The following is a 21,163-nucleotide window of genomic DNA, read 5'->3' on the forward strand; positions in this document are numbered from 1 at the left end:
GGCTATATCGCAGTTAGGCTACAGCTGATGGGATCCGAGATTTGAGTTGCAGTTAACATCTGTACATTTTTCCCACAGAGATAAATTTGTATAGTAGAGATATTTTGAGAATAAATTACCCTGACAATGGCCTAACAAGGCCTAGACTGAACAAGAGAGGTTAAGAATGTCTCTCTGCGGAGCATGTGATTTTCAGTAGAACCAACAGGTACATGAAGGGCACAGTGAGGGGGGGATTGGTCACTAATCGGTCACAGATGGCATTATTCTCTAGGACGGATAAAAAGATAGAGCAGTTGTAAGCACAGTCCATCCAAGTGTTACTGAATTATCGCACGCACGCAAAAGTAAAAGGCAACAAGTTCACTCTTATTCTTGAGTCCCCCAGGCATTCCTGAGATCTCACATTCACAAGAATGGAACGGACAGATTAACAACCAGAAAACACAATGCCTCAGGCCGAGGACGTCACCAAGGAGGCCACCAAGGAGGCATTGGAACATTTGCATATAAAACCTTCTAAAAGTATTAGTGTTCTTACTCTAATGGCCCTGCTGGGATTCTACAAAGAAACAGTTTTCCTACTTGGCAGTAGATAATGGCCTGAACATGTCCGAGGAGATTGCCTATAAATACTTCATCTCACACGCTGGAGATGCAAGACAATCGTAGCCCTGGAGGACAAGGATAAACTGTTCCAATTAAATTTATTGACTCATCATTGAGAGCATTTTGCTTGTATCACTGTACCTGTCTGGCCCCAGCCAACTGGTTTTGGTATTTCTTTACTAGATCCCCTTTTTTGTCCAGTTGAGCCTGGAGGTCTTTGATGGTCTGGTGAGCCAGCCCCAGGGGAGGCTGATAATCCAACTGGGCCTCCCCACGCTTTGAAACGTCAGCCAGCAGGCGTTCTCTGTTTGCAGCCGCTGGGAGCCGAAGTCGCAGCTCGTTGATCACTTTATCCCGGGACACGATGTTCTGTTCTGCCTTCCACAGGGCTGCTTCTTTCTCTTTCAACCTCTTCATATGAAGGAATTTAAACAACATGCTCTGCATATGATGTATGAAGACAGTCAATTTTGAACAGGAGCTAAATACCATACCTCATGCAGACTTTTGCAGGAGGCCTGCGTATCCAAGATGGTGCGGACATGCGCTCTGATTTTACCCAGAGCAAACTCTAACTGATGAGCCACAGGTAGACTCGGGTCTGGGAGGGACCCTGTACCATCCTCATACTGAAAACAATGATAAAGTTATCAATACTAAGACTATACTAAATATTCTGAATAATCATTGTACCATCAACAGCTGTTAACAATAGTTTACCTTTTCCGCACTGCTTAGAAGTTCATTCTGATGCTTCTCGTACTGATCCACTTTGCGCTCCAGCTCCACCTCCCGCTGATCCCATGCAAGCTGTCGTTCATCTTGAAGCTTGTCGTGGGAAAGAGAGGAGCATTACCTTCACATTTGCCTTGACTGCTACAATAACGATGAACTTCTCTAATTAAAAGCTTTCTAACAAGAGTTTTTATCTCACCGTATTTTGCTGCACAGTCTCCTCTTCCAGTGAGCGGATGGTTCGCTCCTGCTCTCCCACCAGGGTCTTTAGGTACCTGATCTCCTCCTTCTGAGCCACCAGCTCCCGGCCCTTCCTCAGCTCCAGCAGACGGGCTTCTTCCATCTTCTTGTGCCACTCAATTACCTGTGTGATGTCCCAAAAACGAATGTCAGCACAATACTAATGTGTGTTTTTCTTTTTCAGTAAACCAGTGTTACCTTCTGAGCCCCTTTCACATCCTTCAGCGTTGACATCAGCTCCTCCAGGCCTCGAAGTCTTAGTTCAAGTTCTTCTGCCCTGCCCTCTGCCGTCCTCCTCTCCTCCACCGCCGTCTTCCTCTCCTCCTGTGCTTTTGCTTTGTCCTCCAGGAGGCTCACCATGGTCCCAGAGAACTTCTCCTGCTGGGGAAGAGGTAGGGCTCCAGCAAACTGCCTTCGAAGCGACTGGATGGTCTGCTGTAGGTGCTTGGAGCGATTTCTGCCCTCCTGGCGGGCGAGGAACAGAGTGGACTCGCTGGCATCCAGCCGCTGCTCAGCACGTAGCTTGTAGACCTCTAGACTTTGGATGCGAGAGGTGGCCGTCTCCAGTTTGGCCAAGGCAGCCGACTCGCTGAGCTGGAGAGCCACAATGTGCTGGTGAAGTTTCGCAATAAGGGCCTTGTCATCTGACTGGGACTGAAGGAAAGAGATGCAAATGTGAAGACACACGCAAGACTCACTGTGTCTTACTGACTGCTACACAACCAAAGTTTGTGTTTGGATTCATTCTTTTCAATATGCTTTTTAGCACTCCTACATTATTGAAAGGAGGGTGATTAATACATTGAATAAAGGGTCAGTTTTCTTCTTTACAAAAGCTTCTGATTTAAGGAGTAATCGATCAACAGGAACGTTTAATGATTAACCTGCTGAAATGTTTAAGAAACAAGACTAGATCAAAACCTAGCATGAGGCTGACCGCATCAGGTCAATGTGCGCTTTTGTGGGCAATGTGTTACAAGGACTGTCCTTATGAGGCCGATGACAACGTGTTTGAAGGTGTTTCAGGTGCGCGCTGCGGATGTAGGAGAGGACAGTGGACAAGCAGCGGAGGATGGAGTCAGTGGAGGTCCAATACGCTCCATGATCTGCCATTGCGATGTCAACGCTCTCTCTCTACAGCTGTGAAAGTACCGTCACTCACTCACTCACTCACTCACTCACTCACAGACCCGTGTGTAGGGCTGACCCCGGCAGTACCTGGATGTCCAGTATTTGTCTCCTCATAGATTCTATCTCCTTATCTCTGGACTGCTGTCTGGCCTGTAGAGCAGTTGCCTGCATCATGGCCACATCAGAAACCTCTTTAAGTCTGAGCAAAAAAAACAAACACATCATGCAACACCTTGTGAATAACAGAATTAATTTAAAGTAATAACAGGTCAATCTTTCACAACACATTCGAAGATTTATGTTTGTATCCTTAACTTCTTAAGCCATTCCAGAAATGTACAAATTTACCACTTAGCACACATACTTAGAAACTTCAATGCGAAGCTCAGCCTCGGCCCTCTCCAGCTCTGTGATCTTTGCTCTGTCAGCGTCACTCACAGCTTTGCTGATGCTGTCTGCCAGCTCATCTCTCAGCTCTCGCTCCATCCGCTGGGCCTCCACATTCATCTTAGTCAACTGAGGGAAAACACAGAAGAAGAAGGAGAAGAAGAAGACATAATAAGAAGAAGAGAGTATACTTTATACTTTACTTGAACCAGCCACCTTCCGGTTCTCAAGCCAAGTCAGACTGAGCTACCGTCTACCCCCCTTACCCCTGCTTCAGAATTATTTTTTAAGGGGACATATTTTAGCTATGCAATTAATTTTCTATTATTAATGTGTCTTTGAATCACGTTGGTAAGTTTGTTTCGCTTTAAAAATTGTATACATATTTTAATTTAATTATTTTTCCGAGCCTCTTCTTCCTCCTGAAACCAACAAGCCGTTTTGCCATTCAAAGGTCAGACCTTCGCCACGATTGGCTGACAGAATTTGGAATGACAGCACAGCCGCTCCCCCACGTGTGCAATCCCACGTGAGGGACCGGCCGCACGGCACTGCCACTCCAATGTTGTAGAAAACATGGCTGCTCTAGGATCGGTTATTCGGGCCTTATATATACGAGCCAGAATCACCAGGAGGTATCGGAATGGTGAGTTGAAATCTTGACAACGACCTGACTACAAGCTCGTGCAAGAAGGCAGCCTGTGGTGAACGATGGAGAATGCCGATTGGTTGATTTCAGCGAAAGCAAGGTTCCACGTAGAAATCTGCAGCTGTTCTGAACGGCCCATTTCAGAGGCTTTTTTCCTGTGAACAATAAACACCCAAAAATGTGAAACTCATGCACAATATGAGAATATCCATTTAACAGATATGGCCCCTTCAAATAAAGATCTTTGGGGAAAATTAAGAGAATCTGGCTCACGTGGCTGAGTTGTATTTTGCTATTTTTACTTGAATCAATATATTGAGAACAAAAATTCGCTATAATATCGCTAAATAGTTTTAAATACTTGTATTATTAGACTGTATCTCTGCCAGGTGAACCAAATTGCTTTTAACACCTGGCCCATTAATTAGAAAAATCAACAACCAACGCCGGAGAAACAACAAGTCTCATTTGTGTGATAGAAAAAAGCTCCTGCGTTGTTTTCCTTGGCTTCATACCTCTGCAAACTTGGACTCCAGTTCTAGGTTCCGTTCTTCCACCTGCCTGAGGGAGCTTCTCAATTGTTCGTACATTCTGTGAGCGTGCTCGGCCCGCTGCCTCTCGTTCAGCTCCTTCATCTCCAGAGTTGTGATCCGCCTGGCAGCAGATACCATCTCATTGTTGGCCAATAACTTGCCTGCCTTATCCATGCTATTCTCGCCTCCTAATATGAGGAAAAAGATGAGATGAGATTTTCCTACAAAGGCAGAGATCTACAAATGCGGATTAACTCAAGTTAAATCATGGTTTATCGTATACATGTGGCATTCATTTTGCCTCCAGAGCATGGAAGTTGCTGGTCTTCTGCAGTCTTTATCAGTTAGTTTGTTAATGTGCTCATTCGGATCTAACTCAATGTCTGAAGACCTTGAAGAGAGTGATGTAGCACCTGTTTCTGGTTTTAACCTTCTGCTTACCATTTGCATTGACATTGTCCCATGCCTGCTCTAATGTATTTAGTTTCTCCTTTGTGATCTCCAGTTCTTTATTTATGGCAGATATTTGCTCCAGAAGAGACTCATTCTCACTCTAACAGATGGGGAGAAAAACAGAGCAATATGGTATGTTCAGTAACAGTTAACAGGCAGATATAATTAAAGGAGTATGTATATAAGGTTTGAGGAAAATGTTGGGAAAGTTGATTGGTTTACATACCTCCAAATGTTCAAGGTTGGTGGTTCTCTGTATCAGGCGACTGTCCCTCTGTAGCATGTCTCTGTATTTGACTGTTAGCTCGGTGTACTGTTTGTTCGCCTTTTCCAGGTCTGATGAGGGCACGCTATCATCCAAGGCCTTCTGCAGTGCTGCAATCTTATATGTAGCCATTTCCTAATGACAAAGCAAAATATATTGTTGTTAAAAGGCCGTCATCACATTCACACAGGAGTCATTTTTGTCTGACTTCACACTCAGGTTGGGAAGCTCAAAAAGTCGTAAAGAAGGAGTCATATGAATCTTTTGTACTGTATGAATTGTACTGCTTCCTTATTGATCAACAACTGTAAAGACAATGCAGTCTGGAGGAAAATCAGGTCATAATGTAAAGATATAATCTCAAAGATTTCATTTAAATAAATGTCTGTTAAGTCTCTATCGCAAAATGAGGCAACACAATGGTGACTGAGCCTATGGCCCACTGATGAAAGCTTTTGCATTCTCAGTATTACAGACTGGGTGTCTGTGGCGACATTCAAATCACAAGCAGCGGCCAGTAAGTGACTCGTTTTCCATCACCCAGCAGTGGTTGGTCTGCCAGAGAGGGTAGGCGGAGCTTAGCGGCTGCTTTTCCGCTCTCTGCAAGTGTTGCGAGTAAACAGTAATCTACTATGGCTGAACAAACAAAGAAAAGATGGATGACTACAGATACAACTTCAACAATAAGTGAAAATCCAAAGAAAAAGAAACAAACTCGACGCTCAGATGAAGCAAACAGTCTGAAAAGGAAAGTGACCGTCAGCCAGGAAAATCAAGAGTTACAACCGGAGCCAACCGTGGACATCACACATGCAGCGCTGTCTGGATATCTGGGAAGTGTGCTACAGTTTATCACCACAGGTGCCGCCAAAGAGAACGAAACTGAGATCTTCGAGATTACCACTTTAAGTTAAAAAAATATATTTTATACCCAATTAGCTACTGTTAGACAACAACTAGCGTTAGCATTCAACAATTGCATTGCACTGTATCAAGCATTGTATTCTGCTAAACATTTGAAAGCTGGCAGCAGCATTGTGATCCATGCTATAGTCAATGTGAAAGTAGACCATTAGTAGAATATAAGATGAAACAAGATATTGCCCTGGCACATCTTTTTCTTTTTGCTTTGTGCTGCTGCTTCGTTATTGACTACTGACAAATGTTTTGGGCGAGAGGCGGGGTACACCCTGGACTGATTGCCAGTCAGTCACAGGACTGACACATAGAGACAGACAAGGAGAGCACGCAAACTCCACACAGAAAGGCCCCCTAAGTCTGAACCGGGATCCAAACCAGGAACCTTCTAGCTGTCAAGCGGTATCTGTTGTTCTCCCACTTAATATATTCTAGAAAAAAAGCAACACCAGCTTTCATTTTATGCATAATCTGTGAACATACCCAACTCTAACCCTTTATGTTTCTACTCTTTTCTTCCATATTCTGTTGACAGAATTCAACTTCCTGTTTCTCTACCTTGAATCTCTGCAGGTAGCCCATCCTCTGAGTGACAGATGCCTGCATGTGGCTGCTCTCCTCCCTCAGCTTGCCGTTCTCCTTGCGTAGGTGCTGTTCTTGCTCCAGCAGGGTGATGTAGCGCCGCTTCAGTTTCTCCTCATTGACCTTCAGCACCGTCAACTTGCGCAATGCTTCGCTCAACTGCCTCTTGATTTCCTCCGGGTCCTTCTTGAGAGTGTTGAGCAGCTCCTTATGATGGAAAAGGATAAAAGGCGCAATTAAATTGATCTATGATGATGAGGAAAAAACCTCACCAGAAAGCAGGAAAAGCACACTGAGGCACAGACGGCTACCTATTAAAATCTTACTTTTAATTTCAGTGATGTAATCCATTTTAATTTTCTGTACTCATTCATTCATTTTAAAAAGGCCCTTAAAAAAGGCACATTTACACATCCTGGAGCCCATTCCAACATGTGCAGACACCAAGGTTAAACACCAGGTCCTCCTGGCTGTGAGGCAATCTGTGTCTAATATACCCAAGGGACTGCTCGTATTTTAAGCTGCATGACAGGGTGAGTGGTCTGCTCTCCTTATGTGTGCTTCATACTCAATGACTTAGAGGATGTTTGAAAGACACAACAGAACAGGGAGTTCTGGGGAGAACTGTTTTGGGCAAATCTAGTTCTGCTTATGAGCATTAAACCATCTCTGAGCACTGTTGTTGTGTGTGGGGAATTCAATAGGAGGCACATCGTAACACCTCAGGTAAAATAGCTACGTATGTGCAGTCCATCTTGCAGCATTTAAGATTAACATCATAAACATGTATTACTTACTTTGAACTCTTGGATTTTAATAGCGTCCACCTGCTGTTGCTCCTCCAGCTTGCGCTGCTGCTCTGTTAATGTCTCTTTCTTCTTCTGCCACTCTGCTTTATCACTGTCAGAAGGAAACCCCAAAAAAGCGTTTAAAATTTTACAAGGCCACAAAACAATCACAACCTGCCAGAAACGTCGGTGTTAACCTACCTGAGGTGTTCTTTATAGAGCAGTCCCTGTTGGTGGCCAACAACAGAAAACTTCTCCTTGTATTCTTCCAGCGTTCTTACGAGTTTCTTGCTTTTTTCCTCCTTGTTTTTCAGCTCCTAAGTTTGACGTGTTTCATAGTTATGAGACATATTGTGGATTTACGGTGTTTACACCAAGGTCTTCAGAAGACAGAGACACTGACCTGAAGAAGTCGGACACAGTACTCATTCAGGGAACTGATGACCTCAGTGCTGCTGGGATCCAGGCCCTCAGGGAGAGTAAGAGGTCGAAGGATGGCTCCACTGCTGCCCGACTTCCTCAACAGCTCTAATTCACCTTCAAGTCGGCTCACCTGACAAGCACAAAAAAAGAAAATGTACAGCATAAAGGTCTTATTCTTCTTTCTGGTTTGAAAGCCTCTGGAAATGATAGCAGCCCTTGCTGCATAAACTAGTGCCCTATCTCCCATTGGCTCTCGTCCGAGACGATATAGCCTCTGGGGACAACGGTGAACGTGTCGGGCATGTCTGGTTTAGCCAGCGATTCTTCCAGTCAAGACTTCCTTTTCCACCTGCTGCATTGTTTACAGCCCAATAAGCAACTTGTGTTCAGATCAAACGTGAAGCGAATTTTGCCCCTCTAGTAGAGATGCCACTGTGGGGGAAATTTCCACCACACCAAACCACAGGTCTTACTGATTACACCGGACATCTACCTCATGCACCTCATCTTTCATATACAGAACGATAGATTGTGTAACAGACAATAATCAGCAAAAGAAACCTTGCTGTCAGAGCACCGCTGTTTCGACCCTCTGCTCTAAACTGCGCAGACGAGATCCCTAGTGCTCATTTAGTTTAGGTTATACAGTTACGAAAGGTACCGAAGCTTTAAGCTTTATTTTCTGATTGTTTCACAGCGGTTACACTCTCTACAAGCTTACACACCTACACCTCTGTACAACCCCCCCAAAAAGGTACAGGGTTTAGTTTTTAGTCGCCACACCTGCTGCTCCTTACAGCTGCGACACACACGCACAGGCAAATGAAATATTCAGGACCCATTCAATTTCCCAAGGACCCACTCAAACCGCCATCTGTGAAAATGAAATCTATGGGTTTTATTTCTATATGCCCAAAAAAGGCAAAAGGACAGTGGGTGCCTGACTACCGTGTAACACCGGTAACACCGACTACAAAATTAATGGCGTAATTTCTTGATTCAGAGAAGGGCCCGTTCCTACGAAAGAGATTTTCTTGTAATTTACTTTAATCAAAGCTTCTTAAGTTTGAAATAACTGAAATAACAACACAAGTCAAATAACAAAAAGTCAAAATGAAGCTTTGTCAAGTCTGTCCTCAAGAGGAGAAGAAAACTACTTCTAAAACGCTCGTTTGTTGAATGGAGGTTGGATCGATCATTGCTGGTGCATTCGAGGAAGTCGGGAAATCTGAACACTGAAACGCTTTCATGACACAGAATCAAGGGAATTTGTCTAAAGTTGAATGTTTGATCCAGAGCAGATTGTTAGCAGGAATTGCAGCAGATGTCTGTTCATAGAGATTAATAAGAAGCTAAGTCGTTGTCAGATGAAGCTGTTGGGAGCTGGGATGTCATTACGGCGCATTACGTTTCGCCTGCTTTTGCTCTCCACACGGACTGTTTTTCCTGCATACGCCACAGCCTGCTGATACGCGATTAGACAGTGTTACTCGGACTACAATCGTACTACAATCGGGCACTTGCCAGCCCTTAAATCCACGTCCACAGAGTTCACATCTCCAAGTATAATCTGTAAATAGAGCATAACTAGTGCCTAACCTTTACATTGTTTGGGGAATTTTGTCGGCCTATATGTGCAATTAACATATGGGTTTCAGTATAAAGGTTTTCTGATATATGGTATTATATATGATGATATAGGTATTCTGATATGATTTCTGAGTTATATGTTTTTTTTTTCTTTTCAGAACATATATTCTAGAAAACAGTTGTGTCGACGAGCGGTTTGTTCAGCAGGGCATGCTCCAACTTTGTACATGTACTACATGTAGCAGAGCATCACAGCTGAGCAGATCGTGATCTGCAATGTTTAATAATGTTTATAATTTCTTAAATAAAGTCATTTGTTAAAGGAAGCTGCCTTCTGAGTAACTTTGCATGGGGGATCCGGTTTAGCTCAGTGGATAATTCGTGTGTCACATATGCAGAAGCTACACTCCTCGGTGCGGTGGCCCCTGGGCTCGACTCCCGACCTCATCCCCGCTCTCTCTTACCCTGTTTCCGACACTATCCACTGTCCTCTCTCTAAATAAAGACCTGCAAGTTAAATATTGGTTCATATTCCACTTGGAAAAGTTGTATTTTCATTTCAGCTCAAAAATTCACTACATCGGCGGCCTTATCAGCAAACAATGACTCTTTCTTCTCTAAAAACGTTACCGGTATCAGTCTCAAAACTTCTCACATTGGTCAAACTATTGACCCCTAATCAAGCTAACAGCCTTGGTTTTTTACATCTTTTGTCTTCTTTAACTGGAGCTTAATTGTACCTTCATTTTGTCACGCTTCACTTCGGCCTTATTGTTTGGATTCCTGCTGTTAAATTGCCTTTTTGAGTATCCTGCTTTTGCTTCGTCTGTCAAAGCCCTTTGTTAACTTTTAAATAGGCTATATAAATAAAATTAGCATCACTATATTATTATTGCTTTCGTGCCAGAACAAGTGTAAGTAACATAAAGAAAACATAGATCAAACAAACAACAAAGAATGAAAATGAAATTTACAGAGAACCTAATGAGTTCTGATGGTTAAGGCCTTGAGAAAAAACGAGGCTTAATGAAAGGGGATCAAACAAACCCCTTGCTGTTTCTCTGAGAAACGCCGTTGTAAAACAAAAGAGATGGATCTTTCATAGAAATGTTCCAGGCATTGTTATTACTGTGAGAAACCGAGAACATACAACTGTCTCCGTAAATTCTCATCATGTAAATTGCTACACAGGTTTGGTTAATGCATTTAACTAGTTAATCTATTGGTTTTGGAAAGAAAGTTGACACGCAGCCGTTTGCATTTAAAGTCGTTCTTCAGCACCAGACTTTTATAACGGCCAGAGAAACCAGAGAAAGTGAACCAGGATGCTTACGTGGATACAACCCAAAAAGGATGAGATAAAAAAGTGAATGAACCATTATTACTTTCATGTTTTCTATCATAACCTCCACATAACACAATATGGACATACCTTTTCTTTGGCTGTAGCAAGCTGACTGAAGCTGCTCGTGGCTTCCTCCCGGGCAGATTTCAACTCCTGCCTCAGTTCTTCATTCCTCCCCACCAGCTGATGGATTTGGGACTTGAGTTGCGGAGCCGACTCAGACGGCCCGCTCATGCTGTTGATATCTACAACCTGTAATAAGTGATAAAAGCTCAGTTGAAATGCAAGAAAAGATGCTCCAAAAACATACAAATCGGGTCTATGACTAATACGACATTTATTACCCATAAAAATAAATGTACTTTGTTATTTTGAAAACCACACTGCTGACAAAAAAAATTGTAGCTTTCATCTGTTAATCACATAAAAGACAAACTAAAATTTCCTCATCTGGTGCAAATTTGAAACTTTAGTAGACTCATCCTTTGTCTGAGAATGGCACAGCATGATCCACCGGAAATTTGGCTTCTCTCAACGCGTTTCTGTTTGCTGTTATGAAGTTGCTACGTGACGAGCGCTTTGCCTCCTCAGGCACAGAAACCATTCGTACACTTATAAGGAGTGTATGCCTATTGTTTCCAGCGCAGCAGATAGCACAACTCTACAAGCTGCATTTGAAACATGTTCACGGACAGATTGTAGGATCATGATATATTTTACTGAATCTTATAAATGGGATAGCTCATCATTCACTATTGTGTCTAAATGAATATAAGGTTATATTAGCTGTATTGGGGTAAAGGTGCCTTTCCATAGGTGATCTAATTTGCTTGTATGAACTTTTTAGAAAACGTCTTCTTGGTTAAACTTTAATTTGACCAGAAATGTTTCCATTACTGAAGAGAATTTCTTTAATCAATGACTCCAGGCCAAGACAGCATGACATCCTGACGGAACAAAAACAGACTCACACAAACAGAAATGACATCAAAAAATGAAAATGAAAAACACTGTTGAGTAACAGTTCATGTGCAGTCAGCAGTCAAATATTCCCTAACCTTTCTGTAATCTTCCATGCTTATAAAATAATCTAGTTCAGTGGTTCAGTGGAAAGTTGTGGTAAAAAGTCTGTGCTGCGCTTTTATTTTGAAGGACACGGGTTTCCTATGAAGTGCATGCAGAAGTGTTGTTTATTCACCCTCCATGTATTCACTGATTAAGTAATCCCAACTACAGTTACATTTACATTTTTAAAACTTGATGAGACCTACAGTAGCATTTATTATAGACGTTTTTTTGTCTATTTCTGTTGAAAAGGGCTAATTATTGAATAGCCTAAATTCTAGAGGGAATATTTTCCTCTTATGCACTGCCTGGTCATTTTGCTGGACTATTACATTGTTGTGTTTTGTGATGTCCAGGTCCAAACTAAGATAAGATATAAGATAACATAAAATAAGTCGTTAAAAAATTTCAGAAATTTGGGTCGCGATTTGGCATTAAGGAGGTGGTGGTGGGTCCTGAGGCTGCACCAGTTGACAACCACTGATCTAGTTTTAAGGAATAATCTCGAACTTTTTCATTTCAATAAATGTCCAATAAGTCACTGTCTATCATCGAATGCGGTAACACAATGGTGATTGAGGCTATGGCCCACTTATGAAAGCCTTTGCATTTGCAGTATAATATATAGTTTTATTATGGAATGGGTGTTTGTTTTTTTGCAGAAAAAAATCCCAAACTCTATATTTTGGTATCAACCGGGCCTCTATTCATCGATTACAACTGGTTCAGAATGCCGCAGCCAGACTCCTATGGATATGCAAAAAAAAGGGAACACGTTACACCCATACTAGCATCGCCTCACTGGCTCCCCATCTCGTACAAGATTCTTTTGTTTGTATTAAAAGCCCTTCATGGCCGAGCTTCATGGCCGAGCTATATTGCAGGACTCGTATCCCCATACAGCACAGCTTGGTCCCTCAGATCGTCTTGACGAGGGCTATGATCTATCCCACGATCAAAACTTTTCGGGGACGGGGCCTTCTCTGCAGCTGCACCGAGACTCTGGAATAGCCTCCCGACACGTGTAAGAACAGCAGAATTCTCGACGGCGTTAAAGACTCACTTCTACTCCCTTGCCTTCCCTTGCAGTTGATTACTAAAATGATTTGCATTTTACCTTGTTTAACAAAAGCTTCAAGTTGTGTGTATGTGTGTGTGTCTTATTGGTGTATGTGGGTGTGCACTCTATGTATTTGTACATGTATTTCAAATATTCACGTCATGTAATAATCTTTTAATGGCTCTTTTCATTTGTTCTTAATTCCTGTAGTAAGGTTTCTCGCTGTAAAGGTCTTTGCTACAAACCCTGCTGCACAAGCTTTGAAGGACATCCATGTTTCTGCGTGACTGAAGGTTGCAGCAACTGAAAGTACTCAGATTTAGCAGAGAACAGAAATAAGAAGACTGTTCATGTATTATGGCCTAATAATGAAAGATATGAATCGGTATACATATATACACACAGCTCCGGAACAAATTAAGAGACCACTCCAAATGTTCCCTAAATCAGCATCTCTCTCTACATGTCGTGGCCAGCCCAATCGAGATCTGAACTCCATTGAAAACCTCCTGAATGTGATCAAGAGGAAGATGGATGGTCAAAGAGCGGCACTGTGACAGACTGGTGGAGAGCGTGCCAAGACGCATGAACACTGTAATTAAAAACCAGATATTGATTTGTGAACTCTTCCTGAGATAAAACATTCTGTTGTTTACACATTAATTATTCGAGGTCTAAAAAACATATTTTTTCCCATTAAACTAGTCGTAATTATCTGCAAATAAAACAAAAGAGCTTAATGAGAATAATTCGTCTGGGAGAAGGATAAATGTTCACAATAAAGCAAAATGTCATTTAACACAAACACAAACCTATAAAAAGTAGAACCAGAGAAAAACATATTTTTGCAGTGGTCTTTTAATTTCTTCCAGAGCTGTAAATATATAACCCTTTAACCTCAGGGAGGCACTTCCCGTCAAATTGGGGTTTATGAACGTTTAACAACTAAAAGGTGACAGTAAAAATCCCATTTGGTGCATGGGAAACACTTACATTGGCCAACCTTTCCAGACTGGGAATGTTGAAGGAAGCGCCAGATGAAGAGGTCTCATGGTTAATCCGTAATGCTTGGAGAGCATCTGTCAGCGCAGCCTCCAGGTCTCTTTTAACTTTTGACTGTTCATCCACTGTGAGTTAATGCACAGAAGGGAACAATATCAGTGGAGCTGTGGCCATAAGTCTCAACAATACAACAGTAAGAGTGATCTCAGCTGTATATTTTGTCATACTTTGAAGCATTGCCAGGCAGACAAAATATGCGGCCTCAGGAAACCTCCGTTGTAAAGATGTCCACACGAACTTGCAGGGCAGTACTTACGTTTGACATGAAACTGAGTCTTGTGAAGGTCCAGCTGTCTCTCCTTGTTGCTCAGTTCTTTTTCTAGGTACTCATTCTGAAAAGACGAATAAAACAGGAACTTAATTTCATACAAAAAGGTGTGCATCGCTTCAAATGTGCCGCCACAAAAACAGAGAAAGTACCTGTAAACTACAATCTCACTGATACTCCGAATGACAAGCACTCATTTTACACAGCAAGTGTTTCCTTTCTACTAGGTTTACCTGTGTTTTTACATTACCTTTGACTGAAATAAACACAGGATACATTTGCAAATGAATCTAAATGTTGCAGAAATTAATATAACCCTCCTACTTTGAGGTATTCCCTTGACATATGCATTATTTGGTACTTGGATAAACTGCATCGGCGGAGTGAAGCCTAAACATTTTGTCATAAACCTGCAATTTAATTTCCCTGTTTGGTGCAGAATCATGCAAAAAGTCTGTGTAGAAAAGGAGCATTTTGAATCTAAACCAGACTAATCTGAATAAATAATGATCAGATAAAATGAAAGACTAAACACAAACAAAGCTGTATTGTTGGTTATAAACAACACATTAGCTTTAAAATAATAATTCTCTGACTTCATAAGTAAATCGCTTGTGTTTGAGTCGAGATGCGAGAAAAGGTTTCACTGGCCAGAAGCTTACTTTCAGTCGGATGTCTTCGTCTGTGTCAGTGATTTGCTTGTGTGGTGGCTGCACAGTTCTGCTGGGCCTGATGTCCTCCTCCGGCAGCAAGCTTGAATGTAGGATCCCTGTAGACACAGCTGATCGTTATTATGACTTAAAAAACATTTAATCACCATCACACTTCTCCCTCATTAAAAATCTGCATAGTCCCAGCCCACTATGCAAATTTCCAACCGCACCCTCCATCGCGAAAACTTAGCTAACTTGAAATTTAGTATTCAGTAGCAGTAACTTTAACGTTAGTAGTCAATAGTGAGTTGCAATGATATGCATAGCGTCACCCCGTCCATTAATGGGATTGGCTCCTCAGGTTTGTGACGTCTCAAAGCTGCCAATCTGAAAACGTGTTGTTCAGCCTGTCCTTGGTACACTGCAGTTTAAAAGCAGACAGGCCCAGCCATGGAGATGACTGCTGATGTTGTCCCTGATATGTCTCTTAGCACATGACACCACATGGAGATGTTTACAGGGTGAAACACTTTTCACAGGAGGGGGTCTTTAGAATAAAGGCCACGATGTTTCTACATTATAAGCATCAGTTCCTACTCTATTGTCATTGCATTTGACACTTTGTTGCACTTTTATTGTTCTGACCTCATCTTTTCCTCTCACATAGAGAGTCCTCTGTGGAAAGGATGATGACATTTTGGTGTACCAGCAGATGATCCGTGATCAGAGGGAGAAGATGCGCCCAGTCCAGTTGGACTTGGACAAAAGCAACATTCTTGCCTTGCAGCTGGTGGGGTGGTTTATGTCTATGCATGTAGACTAATTTAAATGAACACTAAATTAAAGCGCCATACATTAAAGAAACTGGTTCTACTTATATACTGGATGATGTAATCAGGTTTAGGAGTACCTTGCATCCCTAAATTGGCTACTGATGTCAAAAGAACTGACGCACTATAAACTTAAATTGCTGTAACATAAATATGCAATCTAAATAAATTCCATCCATATGTTAACATATAAATGTTTGCAAACATAAGCATTTTCCAACTTCATTCCCAGCATGCAATGAAAAACACCACATGGAGATGTTTACGAGGTTAAAGATGTGATTTTAACTAGAGGGGGTTTTTAACAACTTTAAAGTGTAATTCAAGGTAAAAAGAGGGTAAGGGTACAGGTCAGTAATTAAACTTGAACTGCAGTTATTTCTGCAGGGGGCTCCCTAAAATGTCCCTGCCTTCCCAGCTTGCTTTGTGTTGTCTTGACACTTTTTGGACGTGCTTAGAAAACTGTAAACTAAAAAGTTATTCTCATCTTTGAACAGGAGACCTCCTGCCTTATTGTAACTTCAAACAGAGATGATTCTGTCTTTGTCTGTGATCATTCTTTTACGTATTGAGATGAAGATGCAATAAATTATGTCTAACACCAAAACAGTATAGTGATGTAGAAAAGCCTTTAGATCACTACTATCAAAACAGTCGTATTTCCCCAAACGTGGACAAGTAGTTTCTGGTGCCAAATTTAACCACGTCTAGTTTTTGGTTATTATCTATACTGGGGGGGCTGGTGCCTATCACAGCTGCCATTTGGCGAGAGGCGAGTGCACCCTGGACTGACTGCCAGTCAATCACAGGGCTGACACATAGAAACAGACATCATTTCACGCTCACATTCACACCTACAGGCAAATTTAGAGTCACCTAACGAGCATGTTTGGACTGTGGGAGGAAGCCAGATACCCGGAGGGAACCCATGCATGCACGGGGAATTGACCATGCATAATCAATGCAGGGTCCCCAAGTTAAGGATCAAGAGAAAACCAAAAGGAGTCCACAATATTACTTCAAGACTGATGTATCATCCAGTGTCCTTATTAGGATTATAAGGACACTGACAATATATTAAGTAAGTTAAGTAAGTTCTTTGTACTGTATTCTTTACGAGATGTCTGCAGCTAGAGGCTCACTGTGCAGCCCGTTTTTCGTTTCATTTATTTTGTGAATCAAAACCGTCACATAATCATGGTTTGGGCAGGATAAAATATCTATGTTGCGTTTTGGTTTCACAGGGGGCACAGTGGGCTTCTGGTTGGACGAGAAGAGTGAGGGTCACAGAGCTTCGGAGAATGCTCTGCAACATCCAGCAAAACCACGCCAATCCGGATGATTTTGCAAGTTTTGCAGATAGTTCTGGCTTATTTGCCCATCTTTTCAAATATCTAATTGTCCGATTAAATGTCTGCCTTCTCCCCAATACAGTAAAGTTGAATGGAGTTATGTTTTTTTCTCTAGTTAACCTCACTGACCTCGAAAGACGTGTCTCAGTTGAATGTTTTAAATCAAGTATCACTGCGTTACAGCGATGTAAATTTCAAACAGACAAAATAAGTTCATCCTGAGATAACACTCGGGATACAATATTTTACAGACATTGGGAAACACCCTAAAGCAACCTCTTATCTCTCAGTGGAAAAACATGGCCAAAGAATGTGTTGCGTCACCTCTTCCTTTCACCATGCGTCTGATTTCTTTCTTTAGCTCCAGTCTTTCCTCTTCAAGACGTTCAATCTAGAAGGAAATCGAGCAGCGAGGTGAGAGGTCGTTATGAAGACAGTGGTTGTATTGTAACCTTTGTATTACACCTGTACCTCTTTGGTGAGGACTTGGTTTTCTGCTTTGTACTGGCGTTGTCTGAGTTCTTTGGCCCTCCTGAACTCTGTCAGATCTACTTCCTGCTTCGGTTCCAGACCTTCGGATTCATGAAAAAGATGGAGATAAACACAAGCAAGAAATTAATTTCACAGCTCCGTGTCAAGTAGACTGAGAAATGAAATCAGCAAAAGTCTAACCTAGTTTTTCTCTGAAATCCTCGTTTTCATCCATGAGGTCATTGATTCTCATCTCGAGCTGGTTGATGTCTTTGGTCATGGCCTCGGCTTCACGATCTCTCTCTTCGATTTGAATTTTATACTCTTTGATCTCCACAATGGCTGCCTTCAGGCCATAAGTGCCCTGTAATGCAGAAACAGAGCAGATATTACTCGTCCATTGAAAAGCGTTTCTTGTGTCACTTCAACCTAAAGTTTTATGGGGGAAATCAGGACGTGATTGGACATGGTTAAAGACAAACCCTCTGCTTGTGGATGCATAAAAGCATGTGGATCACACTGTAGTCACACTCTCATTCCAATGTCTCTTTAAAATTTGATGGAGGGAAAACAAACATACGCCTTATTTCATCGAATTTAAGTCTCAATTAATTTGATTTGGATCCAAAAAAAAAATCATAAAAGCCGAAGTAAGGAACAAAAAGGAGTCAGGGAGCATTTGGAGACTTACAGACTCGTACTGGCTCAAGCGGTTTGAAGCCTCAAAGAGTGCCTTGTCTTTTTCTTCAGCATGAGCTTCTGCGAGCTTCATCGTCTGCTCTCCTTTGACTGCTCTGGCCTCTGCAGCTTCAAGCTTGGACTTTAGATCTTCCATCTTTCTGTGCTGTACGGCTGAAGGCAGGCCTGGGAAAACAAAGGGGAATGAGTTATTTAACTGCAGATGAAAGTTGCAAAAGAATGCAGTCCCTGTGGCCAACCGAATAACACTGTGGCGCCATAATGCCATGCGTCATGCAGCCTTTGCCTTTTTACATTGGACCAAGCTATGGCCCCTTTAAGCCACCCCAGTGTGTGTTTATACAGCGTTATGGCGTTGCGCGATGTATAAACAAACAGTGCGTGCTTGAAATACACACACACACACACACACAGCGATGTTCTGCCCTGCTGGCTCTGCTGTTTAACAGACGCCGTTTCACTTTTGTTACTACCTCCGATGCCGGCTCAGAGGTGGAACGACTTCGCCCCACCATTCTGCCTCCGTGATTTTTACATAGAAGACAAAACGTAGCAGAGGCGGAATAACCCCGCTTTGAACTGGCAGTGTAAAAGGGGCTTAACTTACTTACTCAAAGTTGACCTGTAATAAACAGCCATTAAACAGAATTTATTAAAAGAGCCCCAATAACCCATTAGCTATGGTTTAAACTTTATTTAGCAGAAGACTGACATTGACATATGGATGGGATAAAGACCATACTGGCATTTTAGGGTGGATCTACTGATAGATAGGGCAGCTGAGTTCAGAGCTGTACTACAAAGTGAGATTAATGGGTAAGGGAGGTATGTAGAGTTCACAGTGTCACGAAACTGGCTCTATTTTAACCTGACTAGACCACCATGGCAACTCAACAAACATACGAGTTTGACTGTTAAGAACGCATTGGACACCCCGAGTTCCTCACAGTACTCTTCAATCAGGAATCTCAACCTACCTTTGCCTTTTAGCTCTTCAATGAGCAGGGTGTGCTTCTCCATTTCCCTCGTGTACTGCTCCACCTGCTCACTCAGCATCTTGATTAGATTATCCCTCTCTTGGATGGCCTTCAACATTGATCAGCAATTTGAAAAGAGGAGAATTAATGACCAGCAGAGCTGTGGCACACTGAATTAGCGGGCACCGTCATCGTGAAATGAAATGTTAGGTAGGGTAAGGAAAAGAGGCACGTGATGAAACTTACAGTGCAGAGCTCATATATGACCTTTGCCCAGGACAACAAGAGCGAGATGGAAGGGAGGACAGGTTGATGAAACAAAACGAGGCAGAGAGAGAAAGTAGGAAAACTGATAGACAGTTGGAAAAACATGAACTGACAATCACCTCCGGGTCAGGATTTTCCTGCTCACGTGGACACAAACAACGGTATGTGACACAATAAACACTAACTAACCCTTTGCACGTTGCAATTAGGACTTCCAGCTTGAATGTTTAAGTATCATGGGTATAGAATGATTATATCTGGAGCCATGGTTATTCAAAGCTTCTTTGACATTTGCCACAACACCACATATGATGCTGCTTTTTTCACAACTAATTGGAAGCATGTTGGGAATGAAGTCGGAAAATGCTCTTTTAACATCAGTAGCCAATTAGGGATGCAAGCTACTCCTAAACCTGATTAAATCCACGGGTATATAAGTAGAACCAGTTTCTTTAATGCATGGCGCTTTAATTTAGTGTTCATTTTAGTCTAATCAAATTAGTCTACATGTATAGACATAAACCACCCCACCTGCTGCAAGGCAAGAATGTTGCTTTTGTCCTCGTCAAGCTGGGCTGAGCGCAGCTTCTCCCTCAGATCACGGATCATCTGCTGGTACACCAAAATGTCATCATCCTTTCCAGAGAGGACTCTCTATGTGAGAGGAAAAGATAATAATAATAATAATGATACCTTTATTTGGTATAACACCTTTCACAGAGCAAAGTCACAAAGTGCTTCACAAAACACCACCGCCACAAAAACAATATGTTACAATAACTGTATGGAGGGGGGTTGGAGCCTATCCCAGCTGTCATTGGGCGAGAGGCGATGTACACCCTGGACTGGTCGCCAGTCAATCACAGAGACACACAGAGACAGACAAACTTTCACGATCACAGAGTCACCAATAAACCTAATGAGCATGAGGAGGAAGCCGGAGTACCCGGAGAGAACCCATGCATGCACGAGGGGAACACGCTGACCTTCTAGCTGTGAGGCAACAGCGCTAATCACTGCACCACCGTGCAGCCACAGTAACAGTAATAACAATCTTAAATAAAAATGAACAGAGAAAGACTACAAATGTGCAAAATTACAGGAGATGATCAACGGCCAATTTGAAAAGGTGTGTCTTAAGCTGCTTTTTAAAAGCGTCAGTAGAAACTGCAGAGCATATTTACATAGGCAGATTGTTCCATAGTGTTGGAACTACAACTTCCAAGGCACGATCACCCTTAGTTTTCAGTCGGACACGAGGGATGACAAGTAGACCCTGGTCAGAAGACCTGAAGGATCTACAGGGGATGTAGGGATGGAGCAGGTCTGAGATATACACAGGTGCCGGATCATGCAGGGCTTTATACATGAAAACAATGACCTTAAAATGAATTCTGAATTTAACTGGAAGCCACAGTGGTGCAGTGGTTAGCGCTGTTGCCTCACAGCTAGACGGTGGGCCTTTCTGTGTGGAGTTTGCATGTTCCCCCCGTGCATGCGTGGGTTCTCGCCGGGTACTCCGTCTTCCTCCCACAGTCCAAAGACATGCTCGTTAGGTTCACTGGTGACTCTAAAAGTGTAAGTGTGAGCATGAAAGGTTGTCTGTCTCTATGTGTCAGCCCTGCGATTGACTGGTGACCTCTCTAGGGTGTACCCGCCTCTTTCCCAATGACAGCTGAGATAGGCTCTCCTCTCCCGCGACCCTGGATAGGATTATAGATAATGGATAGATGGATGGCAATGCTGTGATAATAAAGGCAATTAATTGTTTTGTCGAGAGTATCTTTGAGGCTTATTTACTCTGTACACAA

At 42.4% G+C, this 21,163-nt stretch overlaps 1 protein-coding gene across 3 annotated transcripts in view; it reads right to left on the reverse strand.

Moving 5' to 3' along the window:
• cep290 (centrosomal protein 290) overlaps window positions 1–21,163 on the reverse strand; it is a 45,875-nt gene that overhangs the window by 17,857 nt on the left and 6,855 nt on the right. For 2 of the 3 annotated variants that reach the window (XM_069686180.1, XM_069686179.1), the window contains exons 10-34: window positions 19,884–20,006; window positions 19,332–19,352; window positions 19,086–19,194; window positions 18,101–18,273; window positions 17,611–17,773; window positions 17,410–17,510; window positions 17,263–17,329; window positions 14,766–14,872; window positions 14,092–14,167; window positions 13,767–13,900; window positions 10,736–10,900; window positions 7,694–7,843; window positions 7,492–7,607; window positions 7,300–7,402; window positions 6,479–6,709; window positions 4,964–5,137; window positions 4,726–4,837; window positions 4,267–4,472; window positions 3,080–3,231; window positions 2,803–2,914; window positions 1,783–2,238; window positions 1,544–1,708; window positions 1,330–1,437; window positions 1,104–1,238; window positions 751–1,020 (exon numbers count right to left, since the gene is read on the reverse strand). In XM_069686180.1, coding sequence (XP_069542281.1) covers window positions 751–1,020; window positions 1,104–1,238; window positions 1,330–1,437; window positions 1,544–1,708; window positions 1,783–2,238; window positions 2,803–2,914; window positions 3,080–3,231; window positions 4,267–4,472; window positions 4,726–4,837; window positions 4,964–5,137; window positions 6,479–6,709; window positions 7,300–7,402; window positions 7,492–7,607; window positions 7,694–7,843; window positions 10,736–10,900; window positions 13,767–13,900; window positions 14,092–14,167; window positions 14,766–14,872; window positions 17,263–17,329; window positions 17,410–17,510; window positions 17,611–17,773; window positions 18,101–18,273; window positions 19,086–19,194; window positions 19,332–19,352; window positions 19,884–20,006 — 3,729 coding nt within the window. The remainder of the gene's footprint in view (window positions 1–750; window positions 1,021–1,103; window positions 1,239–1,329; window positions 1,438–1,543; window positions 1,709–1,782; window positions 2,239–2,802; window positions 2,915–3,079; window positions 3,232–4,266; window positions 4,473–4,725; window positions 4,838–4,963; window positions 5,138–6,478; window positions 6,710–7,299; window positions 7,403–7,491; window positions 7,608–7,693; window positions 7,844–10,735; window positions 10,901–13,766; window positions 13,901–14,091; window positions 14,168–14,765; window positions 14,873–17,262; window positions 17,330–17,409; window positions 17,511–17,610; window positions 17,774–18,100; window positions 18,274–19,085; window positions 19,195–19,331; window positions 19,353–19,883; window positions 20,007–21,163) is intronic. The other variant, XM_069686181.1, reaches the window with a different exon arrangement.

Source organism: Semicossyphus pulcher, unplaced genomic scaffold (assembly GCF_022749685.1).
Source record: "Semicossyphus pulcher isolate SPU_LCO1_2020_fin unplaced genomic scaffold, fSemPul1.0.p SCAF_8, whole genome shotgun sequence".
NCBI lineage: Eukaryota > Metazoa > Chordata > Actinopteri > Labriformes > Labridae > Semicossyphus > Semicossyphus pulcher.